The 26,055-nt window shown below is 38.9% G+C and overlaps 2 protein-coding genes across 4 annotated transcripts in view; one reads left to right on the top strand and one right to left on the bottom strand.

Moving 5' to 3' along the window:
• The first annotated feature begins 151 nt into the window (after window positions 1-151).
• Window positions 152-15,707, top strand: LOC109475520 (stress-induced-phosphoprotein 1-like). Of its 2 annotated transcripts, none has more exons than XM_019776160.1 (23): window positions 152-320; window positions 2,090-2,181; window positions 2,934-3,011; window positions 3,465-3,513; window positions 3,880-4,020; window positions 4,528-4,562; window positions 4,934-5,017; window positions 5,235-5,306; window positions 5,691-5,836; window positions 6,568-6,601; window positions 6,950-7,117; window positions 7,373-7,418; window positions 7,556-7,646; window positions 7,965-8,106; window positions 8,323-8,427; window positions 8,913-9,003; window positions 9,230-9,344; window positions 9,585-9,677; window positions 9,950-10,052; window positions 10,182-10,423; window positions 10,880-10,924; window positions 11,498-11,530; window positions 12,391-15,707. In XM_019776160.1, the coding sequence occupies exons 1-23, from the start codon at window positions 272-274 to the stop codon at window positions 12,533-12,535; spliced, it is 2,199 nt and encodes a 732-aa protein (XP_019631719.1). In that variant the 5' UTR covers window positions 152-271; the 3' UTR covers window positions 12,536-15,707. The 2 variants fall into 2 exon arrangements, with proteins under 2 accessions (XP_019631719.1, XP_019631718.1); XM_019776159.1 differs by having other exon boundaries at window positions 3,862-4,020.
• Window positions 15,708-16,254: 547 nt separating this feature from the next.
• Window positions 16,255-26,055, bottom strand: part of LOC109475521 (xaa-Pro aminopeptidase 1-like) — a 10,266-nt gene continuing 465 nt past the window's right edge. Inside the window, exons 1-23 of one of the 2 annotated variants that reach the window (XM_019776161.1) lie at window positions 25,148-25,329; window positions 24,480-24,607; window positions 24,013-24,125; window positions 23,060-23,115; window positions 22,892-22,932; window positions 22,661-22,712; window positions 22,156-22,299; window positions 21,797-21,892; window positions 21,426-21,507; window positions 20,943-21,073; window positions 20,533-20,612; window positions 20,280-20,366; window positions 20,072-20,122; window positions 19,865-19,923; window positions 19,604-19,681; window positions 19,261-19,332; window positions 18,826-18,886; window positions 18,379-18,448; window positions 18,119-18,223; window positions 17,915-17,986; window positions 17,655-17,731; window positions 17,224-17,322; window positions 16,255-16,848 (exon numbers count right to left, since the gene is read on the bottom strand). In XM_019776161.1, coding sequence (XP_019631720.1) covers window positions 16,729-16,848; window positions 17,224-17,322; window positions 17,655-17,731; window positions 17,915-17,986; window positions 18,119-18,223; window positions 18,379-18,448; window positions 18,826-18,886; window positions 19,261-19,332; window positions 19,604-19,681; window positions 19,865-19,923; window positions 20,072-20,122; window positions 20,280-20,366; window positions 20,533-20,612; window positions 20,943-21,073; window positions 21,426-21,507; window positions 21,797-21,892; window positions 22,156-22,299; window positions 22,661-22,712; window positions 22,892-22,932; window positions 23,060-23,115; window positions 24,013-24,125; window positions 24,480-24,596 — 1,863 coding nt within the window. In that variant the 5' untranslated portion in view covers window positions 24,597-24,607; window positions 25,148-25,329 and the 3' untranslated portion in view covers window positions 16,255-16,728. Of the gene's footprint in view, window positions 16,849-17,223; window positions 17,323-17,654; window positions 17,732-17,914; window positions 17,987-18,118; window positions 18,224-18,378; window positions 18,449-18,825; window positions 18,887-19,260; window positions 19,333-19,603; window positions 19,682-19,864; window positions 19,924-20,071; window positions 20,123-20,279; window positions 20,367-20,532; window positions 20,613-20,942; window positions 21,074-21,425; window positions 21,508-21,796; window positions 21,893-22,155; window positions 22,300-22,660; window positions 22,713-22,891; window positions 22,933-23,059; window positions 23,116-24,012; window positions 24,126-24,479; window positions 24,608-25,147; window positions 25,330-26,055 lie in introns of those variants that run through there. The other variant, XM_019776163.1, reaches the window with a different exon arrangement.

The following is a 26,055-nucleotide window of genomic DNA, read 5'->3' as shown; positions in this document are numbered from 1 at the left end:
GCTGACAGTAATCGACCTTTTTCACAAATATTTTTTTTTTAGTTTTGCATTTGCCAACTTATATGTACAAAAAACGAAAACGAAGGTGTTGTTGAACTAACTTTTCGAGCTTCTTTTCTTTTCTTCACGGACAAAATTCTTGTTGCGTGACGTCAGACCAGTTCGCGCCATTTGTCACGTGAGCAATGAACAAGATGGCGACGTCCATGTTTTGAAAATTTCCTTGTTCACTTTTTGTTAGAAAAGATACAGAACCAAAAGGTGGTTTGATATGAAGCTGACACGAGATGAAGCTTATAAGGTCCTGGAACTACCGCTCGGTAAGTGCAACGTGTAATATCTGTGCAACGTGTAACTTCAACATTAGAATTCAAAGTTTTCCGTCGCCTGAGGAAGTTATCAAATTCCTCAGGGCAAATTTTGTGGAGCAATTATTATTTGATGACATCTTTCTTAAAAGGGCCACATTTGCATGATAAATGGTTTATTATTGTATAATGTTCTGTAGGAATGTTCCAAGATTATCGAGACAGTGCCATAGTTTCAGTTATGGCGAGAGTTGAACTCTTGCCTTGAAGTTTTGAAGGAGCGTAGTTGTTTGTGGCGCATGATAGTCTCTTGCATGATGCAGTTGTGAAACTGGGAATTTGAATTTTGAAAGACCCCAGGGTTCTGCAGAAGTGATGATACAATCAATTTACGCAAGACGCACAACACAACGAAACATAAACATGACAGAAGATTAAAATCAGTATAAAAGTACTGTAGACGTACTCATAGTTTTGCTCTTTTCAGATGACCTCATAGTTGGTGAAATTTAAAGGATAGTTGCAAGTGAAAATACCTTCACTATATCAGGTGCCTTTTTATTTGGAAAGAAAGTTACCAAAAGATTCACACCACAGTGTAATTTCCTGATAGCAAAAATTTCTAGTGGTTTGCAGGTCTGCCATCAGCGTTTATATATGCATTATTAGAGATGCACAGGATGAGGATGTTGCAAATAAATGCTTTGTCATTCTGTATAAGCATATGGATACCCTACTGATTGATCAATTATCTTTAGTCATTAGAAGATCTAGAGAATGTTGGAGATCTATTAGTTTGTACCATGTCTGTATACTGTTTTGTATTTAGATATAAGATATAATGTACAGTAGTATTTTCTTTTGTAAAGCCAGTCATTGGATGGTTATTCCAAGTTGATTGAAGGCTATCATTGATAACTTCTACCTGTTAGACATGACCATGAAAATCAGACGATCTGTGGAAAATATGTCTTCATTTCTGTTAACAATGGGAACCACTGTAGAAAATTGTTGGCTCAAAATTTGTACCCTTGTCAGTGCTTTGTTCTTGAGCTATTGTTTTTTTCCTTTTTGTTATTATTGGAAAACTTAAAGATGTCAGGTCTTAGAGCCATTGTTATTCTCCATGTGAGACTTCTTGTGTTGATACTGTGAGCTTTTCTTGCACAATAGTAGACAAAAAACAACATCAATAATTCACAATCACAGTCAGTCAGCATTCATTTTAACATGATTGTTTGGAATGCTTTCACAATAGAAGATCTTGCTTAGTTTTTTTTTAATCCTTTTTACACAAAATGGGTCTAAGTTGTAAATTTATGTATACTGGTAAACAATAGAAAATGAAATAGAATGAAAGACAATTATTATTATACAGTAGATAGTGCAGTGCTGTTGGCCTGTAGTGACAAAGGTAGAAGCTGTCTCATGAGATCCAGTTGTTTTGTGTAGCCCCAGGACATGTCATGCCATGTATGTATTGCATAATACCAAGGACATTATGAATCATGATGACCTTGGCTTAAATAATAGGCATCAAGACAAAGGTATTTATTAGGTCCATGGTTTGTCACAATTGACATTATTATGACTAGCACATGTATTTACTATTTTCCATTGTAAGACAGGAAAGTAGAATTATTGATGAAGTTTTAAAATAGCTTCAAGCTTTCTCCATATTTGTAAACTGATAATAAAACACACGCAAATGAGTCACTCATCATCATATACATTCCGATTCCTTTAGAATGTTTATTTATTTATTTATTTTCCACATGCAGGAGCTGACGGGGACTCCATCCGCACCAGTTACAAGCGTCTGGCGTTGAAGTGGCACCCAGATAAACATGCCAACGACCCAGAGGCCACAAAAGTAGGCCCTTCCTGTGTGCATTCTTTGAAATTTTGACAGTCTTTCCAACAGAGGTTGTGTACACACAGAGCATGCCAGTCTTGCCTGAAATTTGTTCAGTGGGTCCGTACCCAACATGTGTACCAGAATGTCAAGTATCTACTTGGTATGTCAGATATCTAGATTATCAAGGTGACACATAACTGGGACAGTAAGTTAGCATAGAACAGAAAGTTCTCTTCCATTTATCCATAAGTGTCTCCACAAGTTCCTGTCTCGCATGACCAAGGACAGTTCATCACCCTCTAGACCTGTGTTCCCCTCAATCACCCTCTAGAGAAGGGTAACCACATCTACGATTTTCCTCTGGTGACCAAAGGAGAACCAACCTGCCATTTCCTCAAACAGAACAGAAAAATTTCTTTGTACCCATAGATAATAAGGATTGTCAGACTTAATTATGACTATAGAAAAAAACCTAGGGTTTGATAAGCAAAGTGTTTCAACTTTCAACTACTGTGTAATGTTTCATTCTCACATGGTATGTAGTGAATTATACTGTGTAAAGCCTATGATGTTACAAGGGTAAACACTTCTTTCTGGCTTGGTATACTTTTAGTACCATTAGAATTTATCTGATCATTATTATATAGTTCCTATTTTAAACCCAGTACCTGTTGTTCTGTTCACACTACAAGAGGCTTCATGTTAGGGAATCTTACCAGTTACAACAGGTGAATGGGAACCTTATGGAAGGTGTATCTTTCCTGCAGAAATTTCAAGAGGTGTCTGCTGCCTATAAAAGACTGTCAGCAGCTGATGATGATGACAGTGACTTTGAAATGAGTCCTGTGAGTTTTCTTTACTTATCAGTTGGTCTAAGAGTCCGTAAGGTTGAGTTACTAGGTTGAATTTGATATTGTCAATTGTCAACATACCTGGGTACAATGTAATGTTTAGCCTCACAATTTCAATCAGACATGTAGAATTATTGACGGCATTCCCTGCATTATATTGAGATACTGGTACTTTACCCTGCTTATCTATCTATACATCTGGATGGCAGGCAGTATTACTAGTATAGTAGTATTTAGTGTTAAGGAAAATGTGTTAAGGAAAATCTAATGCCTGTCACCTTTGCTTTAGTTTGGACAGGTTATACTTTATCTGTACAGTTTATGGATGCACTAGTACTATAGCTGGCTATTCTGGATTTAAAGTAACTACTAGTAGTATTATGTGATACACATTGTGTATAACAGCTTTTCCAGTGGTGATAATTTCTCTGACATTACACATTTCAGCAAGACATGTTTGACCTGTTTGCTCGGATCTTCATGGCCAGTCGACTCAGTAAGTACTGCAGTTCAGGTTGAACCTGTTTGAGGGCGCACTGCACAGAGCAATCTAAAATGGGAGCACTCAAGTAGCCATCCTTTCCTTACACTGAATAAAAATAGTTGATGCTTATTAATCTGCCTACCAGTAAGAATGTGAAATGGTGGAAAAACTGTAGAAACAGTATTTTTAAGTTGTTCCTATATTGGATGAAAGGATGTTCATTCTGACAGTAGCTCTGCCTCACAAGCAAAAGTTCATAGACAGTCACTTGATATATTTTCTCGTCTGTTCACAAACTGATAATCATGTCGATGATGTTACCTGTAATAGTAACCCCTGGATGTGAACTTCTCACACCAGATATGTTCGTGCCTCTAGGTGGCTTCAACCCTTATAACGGCCACTTTGAGTCTGACAGCAGTGACTACACGTCTGATGACGGGGACACTGACATTCTCAACATCATGGCGGACAAAATCAAACAGAGAGTAGACGCACGGAGATTCAACAAACAGCCGGGTAAGCTCATTCTGTTGTTCTTCAGTTATTTTTTACCTCGTGTAAGTTTCGTTTTCAGTGGCTCTCAGACTCTTAGTGAGTGTATTTGCTTGTATGTCTGTAGTTGTCATAAATTTGAGTACTGTACAATAGAGTGGCAGGAAGAGAGGAGGGAAATGGTGTAACTGCAGATTGTCAGAGAGATCAAATTGGAGGTCAGTGCCTTCTGCAGGCTGGGGGAAGTAAATAATACCAAGGTCACCTCATTTCCTGTCTTCAGTTTCCTGCTATATTCACCTCTGTTGCCCCATGGAAGTGGGGGATGCATATACAGAATCAGCTTAATAAAACAAAAAATTCACCAGTGGAAATACTTCACGTAGATATGAAAACCTTGATATTTTTTTCATTAAGAAATACCAATGGTGTGTGACTCAGACAGGCCAGACGGCATACATCTAGATTGCTATTTTGACAGTATTATATTTTTGAGCAGGCATCAATAATGCTTTTATCAATTTTCTACAGATGTTGGCAGACCAGCTCATAGATTGACAGAGGATGTAAGTATGAAATAATAATTCAACTTTTTTGTGAAGGGCTAAAAAGTCATCTGTGGCATTGTTATTATTGTGTATTCTTGATATAGTGTCCTTGGTTCTCCTTAACTTTGGAATAAACCTGAAAGTACAAAATATGTTTGACATGTTTCTGAATATGCAAGAGTATATACACAAGATATACAAGATATACATACAAGAGTGACTGTTGATGCATTTTACTGAATACTGATAATTTAAAGGGCTCTTGTATATCAGTTTCTGATAATGCATATGAGGTTACCAAGTGATGCAAATTTTATGGAAAAAGGTAGTAGAAAAGTTTGAGTTGTTGTCTTGACTGCAATGGTATCTATCTGGATATGTCCTTACAGCAAGCTAGAAAAAATGCAGAGGAACTTATAGCAGAAGAGGAGAAAAGGAAAAAAGCAGCAGAGAAGAGAAGAGCCAAGAAAAAGGTTTGTATTCACTGTTTTGTTCACATACATGTATTTGTTTTCAGTACAATATACCTCTGTGTGTGTTTTCTTGTGTGCTAGTGGAGGGGGGCAATGGTGTAACTGCAGATTGGAGTGACAGGAAATGGAGTTCAGAGGTGGGCTGACTCTTTTTATGTTAGAAACCACAATTTTTACTGGTGCTGGCTATTTACATTATTTTTTTTATATTTTACAGAGAAGAAAGGAAAAGAAAAGACAAGAAAAGGAAAAGCAGGGAAAAGAGGATATTGTAGAACCAGAAGAAGAGGTAAGCAACATGAATATAAGCAATGTTCCTTTTTTTAGTATTTTGAGTTACAACATGATCATGATTATTTTGAGAAAGGAAAGAAAATGTAATGCCTTATAGATAAAATGTAATGAATGGTTGGCTTTTTATCATGTGGTTACTTTTATGATTGCTACTGTGCATTGCTATCATTTGTTATTAGACTGGATACTACTAGTATTACATTTATAACAGCCATTATGAAACAATTTCTGTAAATTGCAGCATTCCAGTAACTTTGAAATTCTGTTCAGTTAGAAAGAATTTATTCCCAAGGGTTGTGAACCTTGCTTTAATAATTGTTTATTGAATGGTTGATTTGAATCTTGAATGTACTACCAAGCATTTTTGTTTTGATTTCAGGAAGATATAGATGACCCAGAAGATGCAGATAGTAAAAAGTCCTTCCACCAAACAGATAAAATACTAGCGAATGGGAAAGTTGAGTCTTCCACAAAAAATCCCAACGGTGATAGTAGAAATAAAAAGAAGAAAAAGGATAGCAAAAGGTATTTATATGTCCATACATAGGTGTTCAAGTATTGGGTTTCTATTCTTTATTGTTACGTAAATCACTTTGTAGTGCCTAATGAATATTCATGAGCTGTCATGATGCAAATAGCAACTCATTATCATATTTCCCAGCATCCCAAGTTGCGTTCAATCTGGATTTGACTTTGAAGAGGAATTTGTCTTTCCAGTATTTAATGACAATTTTTCATCCTAATGATAAGTTGGGCTGCAACAATAGATACATGAGAAAGTCAATAATGTATTCTTGTAACATATGCTGAGTATTTGGTGAATTTGTCGTGTCTTCTTTTTTGGATACGTGGAATTTTCTTGCTGCATTTTGCCAGGTAGAGCAGTTGTCAGCTTTTGATAGGGACCAAATTGTGACCAGTTATCCTTTACTCTGGTTTCCTTTCACCTCGCATAAATCTTTCGCCTTTTACTAAAGATTTCCGTGGAGGGGAACAATCAATGAGTCTATAACCAATTTTTCAAATGCCCTGCCTTGAGCAGGGCTCCTATTTAACAAAAGCAGTTCACACCCCTGCACACTGACAGCATTAATTGGTATTCACACAGACAATGTAATTGTACAGGTGATGTACAGCGACGTATGCCAAATGTGCGTAGCATCTGCAAAATGTGGAGTTGCAAAGTACAGCATCTTAAATACCACAACGTACCTGTTTGTACATTACTTTCAATGTCAATTTTTCTCTATTTTCAGGGTTGTGGAAGAGTCCTCATCTTCAGAAGAAGAGGTATAGTTGCTACTTACAAACCTAATCATCAAGACATATGATCATGAACGTAGTAACTGTTTACTTGTGTAAAACGGAACAGCATATGTTTTACACAGAGTACAACTGCAAGGTTTGATTCAGTATGATTGAATATGTGGTTTAATAGCTTTTCCTAGTGCTGTTGGAGTGGCTAACTACAAATACATTTATATATAAAGCAAGCCTTTGAAAATTGCCGGAGTATATCGTAGGAATAAATAAGAACATCTTTTAAAGTGTTGATATTAATTCATTACCCATAAGTTTCTTGTCCCTATATTGACTTATTCCCAGCTCTCTGGTAATTGCTTCCATGTTTCCTTGCAGGAGCCTTTTTTCGACCCAAATAGTGCATTTGTGGCCAACGCTGCCAAGAAAAGCGTGCAAGCTGCAGCAGCCTCCAGCAGCAAAAGTGCAGGCCCCTCTAAAAAGGAGAAGGCAGTTAATGGTCAGGACAGAGGTAGAAAAGAGAAAAAAGATCAAGAAGAAGAAACGGTAAGGACATGTATTTATGTTCTCTATAGCTGTTTGTAATGAGAATTCTTGTTGTTGTACATGTATACTGTCATTCCTAAGTAAAGTTATGAATAGAGCAAACTAAAAGAGAGTATGTCCTAGACTGTATAATGATTTTGAATTCATGTTGACCTCATTTTTATTATTTTTCTAAAACTAGAAATCAAGCTTTTATTTTTAACATTGTTCTATAACAATTGTTTTACCTTTGTACTGACATTCTCTTTGTTACAGATAGAAGAGTTAGATCCAGTTGTTTTGAAAAGCAGACAGATAGCAGGTTTGTGATAAATTCTCCTTGTACTTATGCCTGGTTAAAGTAATGCACCAATACTCCCTTCATCTATGTATGATCTTTGTTGCAAAAGAGGTAGAAGTACTTGATTTCTGACAGTGATATGTTGGATGTTGTTTCAGTACGTGGAAATGAAATGGCAAACCACGGGCATTATGGGAATGCAGTAGAGCTCTTCACAGCAGCCATTAAGTTGGACCCGTCAGACTTCAGGTGGGTGAGAGACATGTAGCTAGACCCTTCTTTAGAGGGCTATTATATTTATATGAAAGTTATTTCTGGTTCCAAATGAAAAGTGCTGCTTTGCAAAAAATGTTGTCTTTCAGCAGTTCGATCCAGCTCCTCTCTATCTGTTGCATTTTGTTATCGTCCAGGCTCTGTGCTAGAGCTTGTAATTCTTACGACAATCTGGCAATGTAGGAAAACACAATCAAAATGTGCCTCTGGTCCTAAAGGTTGGCCTGGCAAGTCCCAAGTGTCACATTGATGTTTTATTACAGGTATAACAGACCAGTTTCTCGGTGATTTCAGGTTCTTTGGGAATCGATCCTACTGCTTTGACAGGATGGGCCTCTATGACAAGGCTCTGTCAGATGCAGGCAAAGCCATAGATATTGCACCAGACTGGCCAAAAGGATACTTCAGAAAAGGTCGTGCCTTGGCAGGATTAAAAGTCAGTACACCTGTGTTTCTTTGCATGAGAAGTAGCAATGGAATGGTGTCTTTACATCTTGTGCATGTAAACGTTGCTACATGTAGATGTTTTCAATAGAAATGTTTACTGATGTATTCATTCTCGTCATAAAACCATTAACCACATTAGGCTGAACCAGAAATACAAATGTGAAAAGAGAACTAATTTACAGTCGGTTGTAATTTTTTCTTCCAGTTATTTGCAGATGCTGAACGAGCATTTGAAAAAGTGCTAAAACTGGACAGGAACTGTGAGGATGCCATGCAAGAACTTCTTAGAGTCAGGACTCAGCAGCTTATGGTAAGGGTCCTTTCCAAGAAATATGAACTTGACCTAGTTACTTCCAGGTACAGAAATATTGTTTAGGGTTGTGCTGGAGGTTTGTGTGTTTTTATGTCCAGACAGAGTAGGTTGACAGCATGTGGGTGGGTGAAGATTGACGGGCAGAATGACAGGTCAAAGGTTCAGACACGGGAAATGTGGTGAATTTGAAGAAGTTTGTAGAAGTACGATCTGGAAGGTGTCAGTGACACTCAATACTGTAAATTGTGTAACATTGACTCAGAGGTGGTATTATTTCACAGTAGGGGAGAAAAGAAGATTTTACTGTGTTTTAAATTCATAGTCATACAAGGCATGGCGTTTGTGTCCTCGGTGGAGAGGTCACTGCTTAAGTTTGATAATTTATAGTTTGACAATTTACAGTAGCAACAACATCTTTGACCTTTTTTTTAAAACCAGTAGCAACAACATCTTTGACCTTTTTTTTCTAAAACTGTGTACAGGAAATGGGCTTCTCCCGCCAACAGAGTGAACATGCCATCCGGGTGCATGGAACGGTTCAGGCAGCTTTAGACTCTCTACTAGCAGGTGTTGGTAAGTTGGCATCCACCCTTAAATCTTACAGCTTACTTTAAACACAGTCATGGTTTTAGTCATATTTTGGTGTTGCTTTTAACACTTCAAGTTGCATTTTGTTGCGACAAGACATACCAACGGACTATAACTTCAATGTATATGAATATGAGGCACAGCAGTGCACATTATGTATCACATCATGTAATGAATAATATGGACACTGAAATTTCATCCCTCTCTTCAGTTCAGGAATCTAGTCTTTCACAAGAAGTTTACCTGTCTGATGAAGAATTTGACCACTATAGCAACGTGCCTACATTCACTGAAGTCCTCCCATCGGGTACAGCCAGAGCTGGAAGGTAAGGCACTTGGAATGATGTGATATTGCCTCTATTTGTGAGCCATTTGTCTCCTTCTAGTTTGTCATCCTGTGTGAATTTACACAGGTTTTAGCTGGAACCTTGTGTACAATTTTTTTTGTAATGCAACCAGGTGTTTTTGAGAGTTATGAACACCTGTAAACAGTTTTCTAAGGATGATCAGTATTTTATTATTATAGAATAGTTTGTTGTGACAATAATTATGTTTCTATATTTCAGTACAAAACCTCCAGTGGATGGTGTCACGGCTTTGTGGGTAGGCAATGTCCTTCCCAAAGTCAAAGAAGAGCAAATAAGAAAATTATTCAAAAAGTAAGTAGTACCAAGATTTGTTTGTTTTTGCAACATTTTAGTGAATAGGAATTTTACTGTAACACTAATGTTAAATGCTACTTGATACAACTTCATTATCCTACTACGTGTCTTGGAATATTAGACTGCATGAAGGTTTTCAATTGATACATGACCAGTCCTCATATAGAGGTCACACGTTTTTGTATTGATGGTATCCATATGTATGTTGAATTTAGCCTGTTGTCACTCTGAAGACAAATCTGTAATGTTTTTTTTTCTGTTGTATGCAGATATGGGGAGATCACAAGTGTGCGCATGCTGTCCGACAGATACTGCTGCTTTGTCAACTTCAGATCAAAAGATGCCGCAGACTTGGCAATGAAAGGGCTACAAGTAGGCATGAACTACTATTACATCTTGCAACTGTTTGACTACATTTTTATTCAAAGGAAGCGCTGAGGATTTTTTCCTTCCTGTACGCTCTCATATATCAATGTTTGATTTGGGCATGTTATTTTGCAGGGACATGAGTTAGAAGGGCAACACCTCCTGATAAAGTACCCAGACAACCCTATAGTAAACGGGCAGCGAACCACGGTCCTGAGGAAAACAAACATCGCCATCCCCACAACAACACCTGCCACCAGCACTGCCACAGTCAAGCCCACCTCCACACTCCCACAGCAGCCCAAACCTAAACAACCTGCCAACAACCAGAAGGGCCAGGGGAACAAGGAACAACAGAGGGAACAGCAGCAGTCACGGTAAGGGACCGGGCTGTCAGTTTAACCTTCTTTCTGCTGCCTAACTCTGTAAACCATAAAATCCAATTGCCTCACCAATACTGCAGCTAGTTTACACTGGTTTGGGACAGTGATCAAGTTGAGCTAACATTTGAGAAAATGGCTGTTATTGTATGACTGCTGAAACTGCAACCATTCTGCAATATATCTATCAAGTTCAGTACACTAATGTTTATAAAACAAGCATATCACCAAAGTAAACAACAAGAACCGAACATAGGTATGCTAACTTTACAAATACAAATACATAGACAGTTCTACACATGTTCTTCTTGTCAACTTCTTTCCTTTGTTCGTCACACTGGTGTTGTACTTTCATGCATATGGTCCCTAAATTATTGATATGTCCCATGAGGCTGTTGTTAGAAACATGTGTTCCTGTATCTATAACTGACCACACCCTTGGTTACCTTGCAGTGGGAAAGGGAACCCAGCTGTGCAGGTGGCTCAACAGAACAACATGTGAGTTGTGTAATATTTCGGGTTGGGGCAAGGTCCTAGTCTTGCTATTCCACAAATAGTGTGGGAACAATTTCCCATCACTGTCATTTTATTTTAATCCAGAATACATGTATACTGTAACATTGAGTCATGTTAGGCCTAGGAAATCATATTGTGTTTGCAGTTACCCGATTAACCATAGCAAAAACCTGACTGTTGAAAAGGGACATCAAATTTTTTATCTGAGTGATAAAAACATTATAGAATAGTTTTCTAACATGTTTCAATTGACTGATGCATTTCAGTTTTACATTGATAAACTGTATTTGTTTGATCTTAAAATCCTTGAAAAGAAAAAAAAGAGTCTAACCAGCACTAATTTTTTTCAGGTCTTGATTTCAAAACGCAACATTGATTTTCCTAGGCCTTACCAAATACTCCCTTATTCAGTGTCAAATCAACTCTGCTTTAACAGCCTATTACAGCTAGACTTGTGGGGTGTAAGTGGATGACTGCAGCTAGACTACTGCAGCCATGTACATATCCAACCCTGTACCCAACACTGATGCCTCTTTGCCCGGTTTTTATTTCCAGGCGGACACAACAGCACACCCAGGCTCTAGAACTGTGAGTGGTTTATACCCAGGGTTGGAGGTGGTGTGGAGAGGGTAGCATACCTGTCAAGTCTCTCAGTTGTTCCTGTTTCCTGGTCTATTGTAACAACTGCTACACTTTTTCCAAGTGTATTTACAATACAAACATGCTGTGACAAAAAGGAATATTAGCTTTGGTTGCTCTAAAAGGCCAAAGCCATTAGTCACCTTTGAAATGTAAAATATATTGTAGCTATTGCTACAAATGTTGTGTAAGTAACAAAGGAACTGCAAAATGTTGCAAAGTAATAAGAGAAATAAAATTACGGTAAAATGGCTTCCTCTACAAAACAGATCTCGATACTTGACAGATATGTGATCCAATGGTAACATTTTAGTTCAGTTGTCCACCATATACAGGTGCACTTTGTTGATGTCTGTTTTAAATTTTTCCACAAGACTGCCCATCTGCAACATACAGTGTTAACACTTACACTGTATTTTTTAATTACATGTACTCTATCTAAGTAAGTTAAAGCATTGCAAATTGTAAAGAAGAAGACCTCTATCATATATACAATAACTAAAGCTTTGGTCTATATTATTTTCTCTTAATCACCTCTGATGAAATACAGGAGTAGATTTTTAACTTGAGAAAAGGTCTATGATTGAAGGATGTACTAAATGTATAGTGCAGATTCTAATGATCCTCACCTGGATTTTGTTATACCCTTCAGGTCAATTTGTTTCTTGGTAGAAATGGAACAATAAATGCTTGCCACATAGCCTTTACAAGGTTGGAAAAACACATGTAGCCTTCCCACATAGTATTCTGGTAACTGCTGTGATTTCTACAAACACTCGTGCCTTTGGGTTTGTTTTATCTGTCTGCAGGGACAAGAAGTCAGGGCCAGTAAAAACATCCAACGGAAACGAGTGTTACTTCTGGCGGACGACCGGCTGCCATTTTGGGGACCGCTGCATCTACCAGCACATTCCAGAGAGCAAGGGCTGTGAGAAGAAGCCCTGGCATAAATAGCCATTCCCTCCCTCCACACTCACACATCTGCATACTTACAATGCCACATCCCGGAATAAGCTTACACAACAGTGCTAGAAGTGTTGGGGATATCTGAAGCACCTGGAATGTACATGTAAAGTCCAGGTCACATACATCATACAATAGGAGGTTTTCTGCAATGATAGACTGATTGGGGAAGAAATTGGTTAAACCATTGCACCCATTTCATCTCTAACCTTCAATATGCTGCAATATCATTTGCAAAAAAGCAACATTATGGGTACATCATACAATGTGTGTGACCTGGGTGTAAAGAAAGACCCATGGCTGCTTGTGAAAGCCGGCCTAGGTCTGGTAAGGTACTATTGCAGGTCTTGTATTCTGACGAAAGTGTAGGCTTCATCCTGGTGCAACAGGACACTCCAACACTTCTACTGAAATTTGTGGTTTTGTTGATGTTGTGTTTTTTGTAGACTTGTGCCAGCTGACAACTCAGTGTCTCTGGATATAAAGGATTAACCACTTACTCAGACACTGACAAGTGTTATCTCTTGAGATAATAACTACCACAGTATAAACATGCTACTTTTGTTTACCCAGCTGATAGCCTCAGTCACAAGTACTGAAGTACATGTTTGTTAATAGTTGTCCGTCCTAATGAAGGCCATTCCTTTGGTGAAATATGCAATGTAGTATACAGTATTAGGCTATGAATAATTTATTCTTCATGATAATCATCATACTTCAGTTGGCTTGACATTGTTAGTAAGTATGGTCCTTTCCATCTGCTTTTTGTTTGGTTTATCTGTGTTAAGTAAATGTGCGGTTGAATTTCAGTGTGGAAAACCTACCAATGGATATAAGTGTACTCATGACAGCTCAGCTCATTCAGATTGGCCATGTATCTGAAGTACCCAGTATTTCGAAGGTTAAGAGCACAGAAGCCCATTTCTCTGAGTCCATTCCTATGCAATCAGATGAGTCCAACTGACAAATTGTTGTGACCTAAGAGGTTAATGTACCACTCTACATTTAACATTTTAGTGCAAGAGTATTCCCACAATTGGCACTGCAAGTTGGACAAAGTAGCCACACAGGTAAAGGGTTCAACTGCTTCAGCCCAGTCACATGAATGGTGCATCTTTGATAGAGGCTTTCTACGAGAATATTGCTGTACATTTTAGATTTGAAAAGAAACGGGTGCAACAGTTTAAAATTAAACCATTGCACGTTTCTTCTCAAACCAATCATGCATCATGATATTGTCAGAGAATTGAATCTTAGGTGCATCACACGATGTAGGAGACTGAGGCCTTACATTGAGTACAAGAGGATCTTTGTGAGGGGACTTTTGGCCAGTTATATCTGACATTTTGCACAACTTAGGTTCCCAGCTTAACATTCCTGTTATTCACCAGACAGTGCTCATTCTGAAGTACCTCTGATGCTCTGGTACAATACTGTTCAAATCTATGTAAACTATTCTAATCTGTCTAAGGCATTCCATGTCAAACTTTTGTCTGATTTTGCATCACAAGCTCTTTGAGGTCTGTTACAGGATTTGTTTGCCCCTTGATTCCATATTGCTATATTGTGATATGATGCAAGATGTAAAAGTATTATTGAAAAGACAATTGTACTTTCTGTCAAATCTTTGGATACCCAGTGGTTGCTCAGCCAATGAAATCAAGTTAGGAAGCCTTAGTGCAGATGTTGACTTGAGTCCAGAGCCTCAAAAACAGTAGGTCCTGGCCTGGAGTCTTGCAGCTGGACAATAGATTATGCAGGTTTCTCACCACAAGCCCACCTAGGTTCCAAGGTAGCATGGGACCAATTCATAGCATCCATTTCCAATGTTTCTGTATTGAAGTGAAGAGTTTCTGTAATCATGATTGAAATATCAATTCTATCTACTGGTTGAAATTATTGCCCAAGCGTAGCCAATCAAGTTAAACGTTTATTATTTACTAAACAAAACATTTATATATTTTTTGTTTTCTTTGTGCACACAGTTGTGAATATTGCTGATTTTTGTCAGGCAACCTAAAAGGGATGGCCAGGAAGGGTCTGAAGGCATGTGAAAATGTACCTACAATTTTGGTTTTCCTGCCAGCTTCTGATGACATTTTGCGGGTCCATCTACCTTTTTGTCAGGACTTTTGTGCAAATTGGTACATTTTTATTTCTTAACTTGCAGTTTTGACCATTTTTGCGCCACAAGTCCTTCCTGGTCTACCCTTAATAGTATGTGTGCTCCAGTTTGGAGTAAAGTTACACAGTATATAAGTTGTTTATGATAAGTAAAGCTATGCATTATTACACTAGAAACGAAAAATTACTAACCCTTGAAGTGCATATTAAGTGCATATTGTACATGTACTCCAGGGTTGCAGGGCTAGGCTCCAAAGTCAATGTGATTTCCTCTGTGATATTTGTTTGTACAGAAGTACACAATTTTTCCATCTTGTTATGGCAAAAGATGTGATGGGATAAGCTATGTGGAGAAGCCATCCTGTGATGTGAGTGGAAATGTGACAAACTTTGAGATGCCAATCCTTATACATAGCTTAACACAGTGCCAAGATAGTTGTAGCTTTATCTAATCAAGATAGACTTAGAAGTACCTTTATTGTTTATCCATTCAGATTAAATGCAAGGTCATTGCCTCAGCTAAGTGGAAATTCTGCATTATACTCGTACAAGAAAAACTTTGCATATTGGAAATGAGTAAATGTTTGTAAATGGAGATATGTTTCACAGGGTATTTTCTGCATATCCAAGTCAAACATATACAGTCAAACTTAGTGACCGCTGAAAGGACAATGGTCACTGTAGACTGGTAGCCTCTGTAGACAGGAGTGTTACTGCTTGGGGCAATCATAAAATAATCCAAGTGGCCACTAAAAAAGTGGTCACAATGGCCATGTGGTTCTCATGCAGAGGTGGTCACCAGTACAGGTCTGACTGATCAGTTCTGAAGGTTTGACACAAGCTGAGGCAATACCTTAACACCTTTTTGTTCCTTCTATGTAAATGACATAATTGAATATTTTTCTGTCAGATAAATGGATGGTTCTCTGCTCATGTAACACACGAATGTTGCTAACAAGATGAAGCAAAATATGCATCTGATTTTTATACTGAATGACAGGTGACAATATCTGGCTTAATAAACAGCTTTATGCAGAAAGGTGTCATTAGTGGTTGAACAGTCATAGTGTAGTGTGTCCTGGAACTTTCAGCAATGCTTAATACCTTGAAAAGACTTAAGGTGCTGTCAATTTCAAAGTAGGATGTGCGATTTTGACTTTATGCCTAGGAAAAAAATGTTTCCGACCAACCCTAGAAAAAACTTCTGACCCTAGCCTTTTTTGTGGACCCCTGCAAGGGGCACATAATTTTCAAACTGATCAACCTTTTCTAGCTCCGTGATTAGACACCTGAAAGATGAAATGTACGATTGGCTCATAATAAATTTCCTGATGCAGTAGAAAAAGTTAATATATAAACACCCACACCCAAGTTCCATTCAATGATGACACAGGGATTTAATTAATAGGATTGGAACAGTTATGTATAGAGATCTCTGAAGTCTAAAAAAAGAAAGCCTACCAACCCTGATTTTTTTTTAGGACTGAAACAGAAAACACAAGTTTTTTTTCCCTAGGCCTCACAGTAAACCTGTAACAAGACCAACTGCCAACAAGAATCCAAGATAGCTTTCTATGAAACATGACCACAGAAAAGAGAAAAATTTTACTTGGGGAAACCAGAAAAAAGTTGACCTCTATATAACACACATCAAATCTTGAAACAAGTTACAGTTGCGCACAAATCCTGAATATTAGACTTCTGGGTAAAATCTCTAAAAATAAGGAAATCATGAAAGATCTTATCCAAGCCAATTCATCAAGAAATATGGAAGAAAGTCTTTTCCAAAGTCTCGCAGACTAAACCATTCCTAATCAAAGCATAAAACCTACATAGTGAGTATAGCCTAGCTAGCATGTACTATTAGAAACTGTTGCTCCTTTAACTACATATTGCAGTGCAAGATTCATTCAGACATCATTCTTGTGCCAAATGCTAAAACTGGAAATTGCAGCTATTGGTACAACAATATCTTCCATTGCAGCTACTTGTACAACAAATTTTCCATGACGTAGTCTAGTCTCGTACATTTTGTTAAGTTCGGACAGGTGGCTCTCCAATTAGCCCAGAGTCTGTGTATTTCTCATCAGCCATTGCAGCGCCTCTGGTCTTCCCTGTAACTCCAGCTCCTTCCCAACAACCTCTCTGCACGTGGTGTGGTAGTCATCCAACCAGCTCACCTGATAAGTGGGGAAACCATAGAATTCATTATCATCTTTAAACCTACAGCAAACTAGGTGTATAGGTATTTGTTTACTTCTTCTTACCTCCATGTGTGGAGACATTGTTCTATGCGTGTCTGTGAGTGAGTGAGAGAGTTTGCTTGTGTCTATAAGTATTTGAAGGACAGTACTGTACATGGGTGGTTGCCTCACTACAGACCACAAAAGATCAGGCACAGGAAATGTGTAAATGGAGAAATTTACAATGCAAAAAAATCAAGAAATTTTGGCCATTTAGGAAATATTGGTAAAACTAGACGCTGCAATGGATGACAATAAGAATGTGCTATGGCATCTTTGATCCAGATATTATACATGTATGTCCTTACATACCTCCTTTTCTGTCAACATACTGGGTTCCAGCATTTTGGTTTGGATGGGAACAAGGGTCAGGGGTTCAAAGGTCAGGAAACCTTTGTCCTTGAAGTTAAACTGAAACAGAGAATGAACAAGAAACATATGACAGATATCTTCCATTCTATATCAAGGGACAATCCATGACAAGGCACAAGTGAGAACACTTATTCTAGTAATAGACCAATCCCAGAGCCCCACCCACTTGTCAAAAGGTGGAGATGCAGAATAAAAACAAAAAAGTGCCAAATGTTTGACATGCAGCTACTTTCCCTTTAGTCAAACCTTAATTGCCATTCTATCATTGGTTGGACTGCTAATTGTGAAGGACACATAGGATTGGTCAATGCTACACAGAGAAATTAAGAAACACCTGGAGGCCACTGTAACCACAGATGTTCCAACAGTACCTTTGTTTCAGTTGACTTGACAAGGACAACATTCTCTATCCTGATGCCAAAGGCTCCGTCCTCATAATAGCCTGGCTCTGGTGTGAAAAACAATGACATTTATATTTAGTAAATCTGTACAAACATATTTCATGGTAACCAATACAAAATTTACTTCTGATTGAGGTTTTTCTGCACTATGCCTCCCAAATGTTGTGTTTTTATCTGCCATCTGAAGGGTTACAGTATAATTGATGGTTGATTAGAAAGACACAAATTACCATCGGTGACAATCATGCCTGCCTCCAACGTTGACTCTGTCAGGGATAACCTGGCACTGATGCCACAGGGCCCTGTAAGACATGTTCAACAGGTAAGAAAATTTACACTGCATTTATTTGTCACAAATGGAAAAGGAACAAAATATAAGCTGCAATTCTACACATCTTCTCACAATCCCTGTAAACCAGACCAGACGGCGGTACCTTCATGCACGTTGAGGAAGGCTCCCACGCCGTGCCCCGTGCCGTGGAGATACTCCAGCCCCACATCCCAAAGGTGCTGCCGGGCAAGCGTGTCCAACTGGTGTCCTGCTCACAAAGACACAACATTGACGGCTTTAGGCTAGGCCACTTCATTTCATTGGTTTGGGGACATATTAGGGGATAATATAGCTAGACGACATCAGAAAAGCAGAGGTGGGCAGGGAAACGTGGACCTAAAAAATGTAACATTCAGTCTTTACCTTTGATCCCATTGGGGAAGATGGCACTGGAGAGACCGATGTGACCCTTCAGTACCCTGGTGAAACACTCCTGTAGAACAGGACACAAAACTTGTTGTCACTTTTCTCCTTGTCTCAGTACACAACCAGTAGTTACAACAGGTAACTCAAGTGCATCAAACTTCTCCTAGACAAATCTTGTACCGTAAATAGTTTATTTCACCATAGAATGGAAAGGGAGGTTTTCATTGTGTTTTGAATTCGGTGTTGAAATAACTCTATAGAACTGTACAGTGGTCATACCAACAAGTCATACACGTATTCACAGTGCCAATAATTGTGGTGGAGAGGTCACCATGGAAAACAGCGAAACAAAACCACAGTGAGAGTTTCATGATTTATACTAGGCACCAACGGCATCAACTGCATTTTAAAAGAAGAAATAGAGAAGAAACCAGTATGGCCAACCTTTTCATGTTGTGATGGAGTCCCAAAGTGCACAGTCCTTGTGACATCTGTGGTGCCATCTCTGCAAAGTAAACTCTAGTGAGAAGTGTGTGACCAGTGGCAATTTATTACAATTATATGTGTACATATGAACATGGTATTCTGGGCTTTGCGTGCCCTTTATTTCCAGCCCTGATGATTTTCACTGCATGTTCAAAATAAAGATTTGTCACATTTCTCACCAAAATGAGGAAAAAGAAGGCCAACTACAAAGTCAGTACACTATCAGTTTAACAACTGGTGCAAAATCAGTATGCTGACAATCAAACATCAGTCACAAAGCCACTTTAACATCTAATAACATAAGGTTGTACTGACAGCTTACTAACTCCTTACTAGAAGTAGTAGTTGACAGGACACTAACTGCTGAGCCTCTGCTACAATACTGACCCTCACCTGTACTGAGCACCAGAGTCACACAGGTACAGCTCATGGGACGTCAGGGTTTTTGCAGTTTCCTTTGAGGGCCTGTGTTAAAGAAGCAGCAGGTATCAATTACACATGCAAACTACAGATGCAAAATGGCTAACATGATTAGATGCAACATAAGAGGCAAAGTACTACTTACATGGAGAACAAAAATGTACATGGGACCCTTACAACACAACGGCCGTATGTAAAAACTGAAACATAATGGGGCACCTATAATCCAATCAAATGAGAGACAAGAGAATTTTCCTCTTTCTGTACCAAGTACATTTGTTAAATGTAGTGTTGTTATATACGTGATGTACATTACCTGTAATGGATAATAGCACCATTGGACCCAACTCCTGAGATAGTGTCAAAACTAAGGCTAACAAAGTCCTCCTGCTCTCTGCAAGAAAAGGGAAACTGTAAGATTCACACACTAAACTGTTGCAGTCTAATAAAAGATACAGATGGGTAGAAATAGATACTAAAATGTCTTCAAGTTCTAATGAATGGCTAGTCGTATTATGATGAAGTGCCTGAAACAAGATAAATGTTAATACTGTGCTGTAATGAGAACACAACTGACCTCCTGAACTGCTCCAGTCTGTCTGCTGCTGTGACCTCATTCAGTTCACCCTTAGGAACCTGGGTAAGAGATCAGTCATGTGACCAGGTAAGAGATGAGTCATGTGACCAACCATGAGATGGATCATCGAGCTCCAGCATCATAAGTTAAAACTGACTTTCCTGCTACATGTAGATGTATAGTATGTATAGTATATGTAATACAAACCTCTTTTTCCAGCCAAGCAAAATATTCACATAAGGCAACAGCATCTTTCACCTGCAGAATAGAGAACATTGTGAGAATAGAAACTGAAAACCACTTCCGTCAAGTCTTTGCACTTTCTATTTCCAATTATATGTACATTTATACATGCAAATTGTACGAAGGAAAGTTGTGTTGTATCAGCAAGGAGATGAAACTTCGGAAAACTCACATGAGCTCTCCTCATACACTTGATTTCTGTGTTGTTCTTCTTGGCTTTGTTCAGACATAGAGGAGACTGCTGGGTCAGTCTCACATTCTGCAAGATAAAACATATTTCTTCTTCTGTAACCATGACAAATATACCATGACATTAACTAATGAAAAGGCTCCATTTTGCTATAAACAACAGTCATTTTTACACCATATACATATGTGTGTTGCCAAATTAATTTTTCTGTAGCATCTATCGACTGAATACTCACATCAGGAACTACGTTGCCCAGTGCAGCACTCCCACGGTCACTCAGCCATATCTTCTCCTTCCCAACCTCCTGACATGCCACTGGTCAGAGTGAGGATTCACAGGTTATTACAGGCCTAATCTTGGGTCTCAGATTCTTTTCTAACCTTCCTTACTATCCTTGGTATTGGGGCAAAGTGATAAAACTATGGCTTACTTTATGAAAAGCACACATGTACATTTTGTACTACATATGTCCATTATGTAGATAAAGAAATCATATCTCAGATTATCTTTCCATTGTGAACTTATATATCATTACATATTTTATTGAAAATATATTAGTTCATTAGTTGAGGGTGGTACAATAATTCTATATCATTTATCACATATCAGTTATTACATAAAATTCTGATAAAGAGGCTTCTTCACCTTTCAGCTGAGCTATGATGTCATCATACGGGAGGATCTCCACCTTCATGTAATCCTCTGTGTTCTTGTCTGCATCCAGCATCAGGTGGGCTCGGGCAGCATTGTCTAACTTGGCCTCATCAATAAACAACCTGCAGCAGGAACGTTATAGATTCTCAACAACAGAACTGGTGTGACACAAAATTTCTCTACATGAAGTTAGAAACTTTTACGATACATTTTGATTGGAGGCTCACACCAAGACATTACCCAGACCACTTTTGAGAAGTGTTGTGAGCTATTTAAGTTTAAGATACTGTCTGGAGCTGTATTTTTCTGTAATTAAACACATGACACATAGCCTACAATGCACTTTTTGTCGTTTAGTGGTCTGTGGATACTAGTAGGGAATTCCCCCTATCCTGCACTGCAACTCAACTGTCCTTACCAGTAGAATGCATAAATAAAACCCTATTTCATACACTGATAATGTGACAAACTTACTTGACATACTCCTTCCCAATCATGGCATAAGAGAAGAAGACAGGGTTGAAGTCAATGTCCGAGCCTCTCAGGTTAAAAAGCCCTGGAACAAAGAAATTGCTGTAGCACATACTTGCAACTGTCAAGCCACCATCAGCTTGCGCTTTGCAACAGAATCACTAGCGGCTGTACTTAATGAGGAGTTAGCATCAGAAGTACGGTTTTTAAAGGCAAACTCATCTCTGTATGCTGTTTTTGGCTACTTATCAAGCAAACATCAGCATCTACAGACTTAAAGAAATTGTACCGTGCAATCAAGCATACGTGCTCTTACTGACTCTGAGTAAGCCAACCAAGCAAAATGTACATGTAATACTAGTAGATAAACTCACATGCCACCTCATCCAGGGCTGTGACCACCAGGACAGCAGCTCCCTTCTCCTTCATCTGGTCCCGAGCCTGATGAACTTTGTCTTGCCATGGACAACCTGGTCATCAAGATAAGGACAAGAAATGTTGAGTTTTAGTCAATTTCTTGTTTTTATTCCTCATTGTATGGCTATGCATTTGCCACTGCATCTGGCCATCAGACTACTGGAAAAACTTCCTGCTGGCTCATGGCCTTACTTCCTGTGTCTGACCTTTTGTTTCTGAGGTTAGGGAATTCCCCCACCCATATGCTGCAACTCAATTGTACAAACACACAGCCAAACACACCCAAGCAGTTCAAGTTTTCCACTGCCATACATACCTGTGTACTTTGTGCTTAACACCATTAAGGTATTAGAGGGCAGTTCAGGGCGGTCATCCCAGACCAGATCAACCAGGTTCTGGTCAGCTGCAACCAGTTTGTGTCCAGATGATTCAAGTTTGCTCGACAACCTTTTCCATTCATCTGCAAACAAAAAGTAGTTTTAATACCAGCAAAGAAGCAGATTCATAGCAAACATATATGTACACTAGGTTTCCTTCCTGGCATACACTATGCCAATAAAAAATCAGAGATTTCAGATTTCTAGGAAGCATTTTTGGTTTATATGACCTTCAGAGCTCCAGGAAGTGTTTTGGGTTTTCTTGACTGTATTGGAACTGTGGATGGGACTGTATGATGTATTACACCACTTCCTGAATTCCTCCACATATCACCCACTTACTCCCACCTGGTGCCACCCAATTAGCCAACAAAAACAATACACTTCCATACCTGGAACAAAAGGCTGGAAGTCACAATAATTTTTCATTGTAACGTCACATACCTATGGACAAAAGGAATGGGTCTACTCCAACTCTTGCACCCTCAGGAAGAACCTAAAACAAAAACAGAAAACAAATATGCACAAAAGCACTTCTAGCGACTGTATTCAAATCTTCATTCATTACCCATCAATCTGCCATGGATTGGGATATGCTTTCTACCTATCTCTTTCTACTAATACTGTACTAGGTTACTACCTGTATATATTGCAAAAGCAAGTTATTCTACATACCTTCACAAGCCAGTCTTCTTGGGAAAGTGTTTTAGACATTCCTACAGCAAGATAGATGCACAGTGTGTTATGGTTCATCCCGTCATTGAAGATACTGACTATGAGAAATTCAAGGGGTAAGACATACATGGATTATGGAAACACCAGTGTACAAGAAAAAACTTTTACCCATTTTCATCAGGGTCCAGTTGTTGTCCATCTGCTGGATAGCCTGTAGGAAATACCTGTACAGACAAGTAACATGATGACATAACATCATTGCAAGTTTTAGCTGTATGGCTAAGAACAGGTAGCAAGTTCCAATGCTGTGCTCTTGGATAAGGACCTAAGAAAAAAATGTTTCCTGTTTCCTGGTCGACTATAGAAAAACCTGCAGAGTGCCGACCCTAAACTTTTTTTGGGGTGGACAGTGGACCTCTGCAAGGAAATTTTTTGAGCTGATCAACCTTTTCTAGCTCCATGATCTGACACCTTATTGATGAAACATTGTACAATTGGTTTTCTAACATTGAGGCCACACCAATTTAATTTGTTGGTTCTCGGATTCGCCTCTTCATTTTTTTCTGATTTGCAAAAAAAAAAAAAGATTCTGGTTCTGAATCAACTCAAAAATGCTCATATTTTGCCCCCAACAGTTGTGGAAAGTCCTTTTCTTCCTAGCTGTTGCAGTGTTTCCATCTATCAATGCAGTGGTTTGATTAAAAGTTCAAAATTCATTGTTTAAATATTAACACAACCTTTTGTGTTGACTTCATGGCTCCTATCATAGCATTTGGGGCTATAATAGGATGCCTAAACCTGTTTTTATTTTTTTTTTTTTTCGCCATTTCTGACAAAATCCGAGAACAAACAAATTAAATTGGTGTGGCCTGACATTGAAAATAAAAGTGTCCTCATGCAAGTTTTACTTTATTAAACTGTATTGTATAACTTATAAGTTGGACCCCTATCTAAATATCACTGAAGTCTAACAAAAAAGAACAAAAAAATATAATCCCTACCTACCTACATACCGGCCCTAATTTTTTCAGGACTGAAACAGGAAACACAACATTTTTTTCTTGACTCAGGTTAAAATAAGTACTGGAACACCTATAGCAGGCTAAGAGAGAATTGATTACCTTCCATCTGTCCACATAGCTGCATGTTTCTCTGTGACAATGGCTGTTCCTGCTGAGCCAGTAAAACCTGAGATAAATCCCCGCCTCATGTCACAGGGCGCAATGTACTCGCTCTGCAATGGAAGGAAACATCTTGAGAGATTTTGTTTTCAATGTGTCTGTTTCTGCGTATACTTATGTTTCTGTTTATATTTCCATATGCTAGGCGGATCTGGGTGGACACTAACAGGAAGTAAGGTATCATATGATATTGTATTGGGTGGGCCTGCTGCTCTCTCTTTGCAGCCAAGGGCTTTCCTGTCTTCAATCTCCTGCCTTATTAGAGCCAGCTGGGAAAATGTATAGACAGAATCACTTAAAGAGGAAGAGTAAGAAACCCACAATAATGAATAAAACAAAGAAATTAACAAAATCTCTAAATATTTCATGGGTTAAACTTTATAAGATTCTTGTAAATGTTTACATACGTGGTGTGCGTCTCCTGATGGTATGATGTAGGCGTTCAACTTCTCACAGACATATTGGTTGTTCTTCATCGCAGCCCGCAGGCGTTGGAGCAGGGCAGTTGTATTCTTTGTAGTCATTTTGTATCCTTCTATGGATGGGAAACAAATCTAAGTTTATTAACTTAATTAAGGGGGGTCTGCAAGCCCTTTTTCGTATTAAGGCGTAATCAGGCCTTTTTAGTCTTCGTAATCCGTTGGCAGCCTCCCCAAAAATCAACGTACTGTAGTTCGTAATTAATATACATTAGCCGCTAAGCGTAAAGTCCTAATCAGCTCTGAGACTAATAATTTCGTAATCGGCGGCACTACCGGGACCGCACTACCCCCTCAGTCATGGGTACCCAGTCATGTAGGCCTTTGCTTTGTTTCATAATCCAACGGGTTACGATGTAAATGAATTATGTCCCCTAGTCGTGGCGACTGATGCAGGGTTTCTCTTGCTTGCAGTCAATTGTAGGTCTTCAAGCGAAAGAATCCAGTCTACAGCCAACAGTCGCCACGACTAAAGGAAAGAAGCGCTGCAACAGATGCATGTGTGTGAGCATGGCTAGGATCGATAACGTGGGTACGGTGAACACGCGTCCTCTCACTTTGGGAGCAAATTTATCGATATAGGAACATAGGCCTACCTGATTGTTTCCACCTCTGATCGAAAACAGCTCAGAGCTCTCAAAACACCCAGAACTCACACTGTGGGATCTAGATATTAGTTTATTAGGTTATTTTTCTGCATCAGCTGCAAAATGAGGCTCGCAAAATATTTACAAACCGTCGGCCATCTTGGAAACTACCCAAGGTCCAGTTCGTAGGTCATGGCCCCAGAGCTGCGCACTGATTGGTCAACTTTTCAACATCCGGGGGATTTAAATTTTCTTAGCAGCTCCAACGGCCAGATTTTGCTTCAGTCCGACCTCAGAGCTTCATGTTTGCAGCTGACTTGAACTTTTCACTGCACAAGGCCTGATATTGCACGTAAGACCCTTCCTTTTTGTTGATAAGCGTTTTACTTGGTGGTTGAGGTGATAGGAATTCAGGCAAATTCTGTGAGGTGAAGCCGACCTCGTAACTTGAAAATTATTATGTCTTAGTAGATGAGTAGAGTAGATCTTTCGTCTCGGTAGGAAGTTCTCTTCCACTTTGAGCCGCTCCTTGTAGTTTACTGCGTAGACATGGTCATCTTGTGGGGGTTGTCCAATGCCCGGGGGTTGTACACCACTGGATGACTTCTCATGTGTTTGTCCAGTCTATTTTTAAAACTGTTCACACTTGGGGCTGACACCACCTCTTCCGGTAGACTGTTCCACCATGTTACTACCCTGTTGCTGTAGAAAAACAGTCTTTTGTTGTTCTTCACTGATCTTTTGTTTAGTCGTAAGCTGTTCCCTCTTGTTCTTGTTTTTTCTTGTCATTTTTGGTAGGCAACCCTCTGTGTCCAGCTTCCCATGAATGTACTTGTAGGTCATGATCATGTCCCCACGTATTCTTCTATATACCAGTGTCGGGAGCCTAAGCACCTTAAGTCTCTCCTCATATGGTA

Source organism: Branchiostoma belcheri, unplaced genomic scaffold (genome assembly GCF_001625305.1).
Source record: "Branchiostoma belcheri isolate BF01 breed outbred unplaced genomic scaffold, Haploidv18h27 scaffold34, whole genome shotgun sequence".
NCBI lineage: Eukaryota > Metazoa > Chordata > Leptocardii > Amphioxiformes > Branchiostomatidae > Branchiostoma > Branchiostoma belcheri.
Note: the sequence above shows the minus strand (reverse complement) of the source record. Positions and strands in the feature narration are given on the sequence as shown.

Excerpts from the sequence above, each read along its gene's own strand:
- LOC109475520 (XM_019776159.1), top strand. The coding sequence starts at position 272 with ATGAAGCTGACACGAGATGAAGCTTATAAGGTCCTGGAACTACCGCTC. Across the intron at positions 3,012-3,464 it reads GTGACTTTGAAATGAGTCCT|CAAGACATGTTTGACCTGTT; the intron begins GTGAGTTTTCTT and ends TACACATTTCAG. Across the intron at positions 11,531-12,390 it reads CACACCCAGGCTCTAGAACT|GGACAAGAAGTCAGGGCCAG; the intron begins GTGAGTGGTTTA and ends ATCTGTCTGCAG.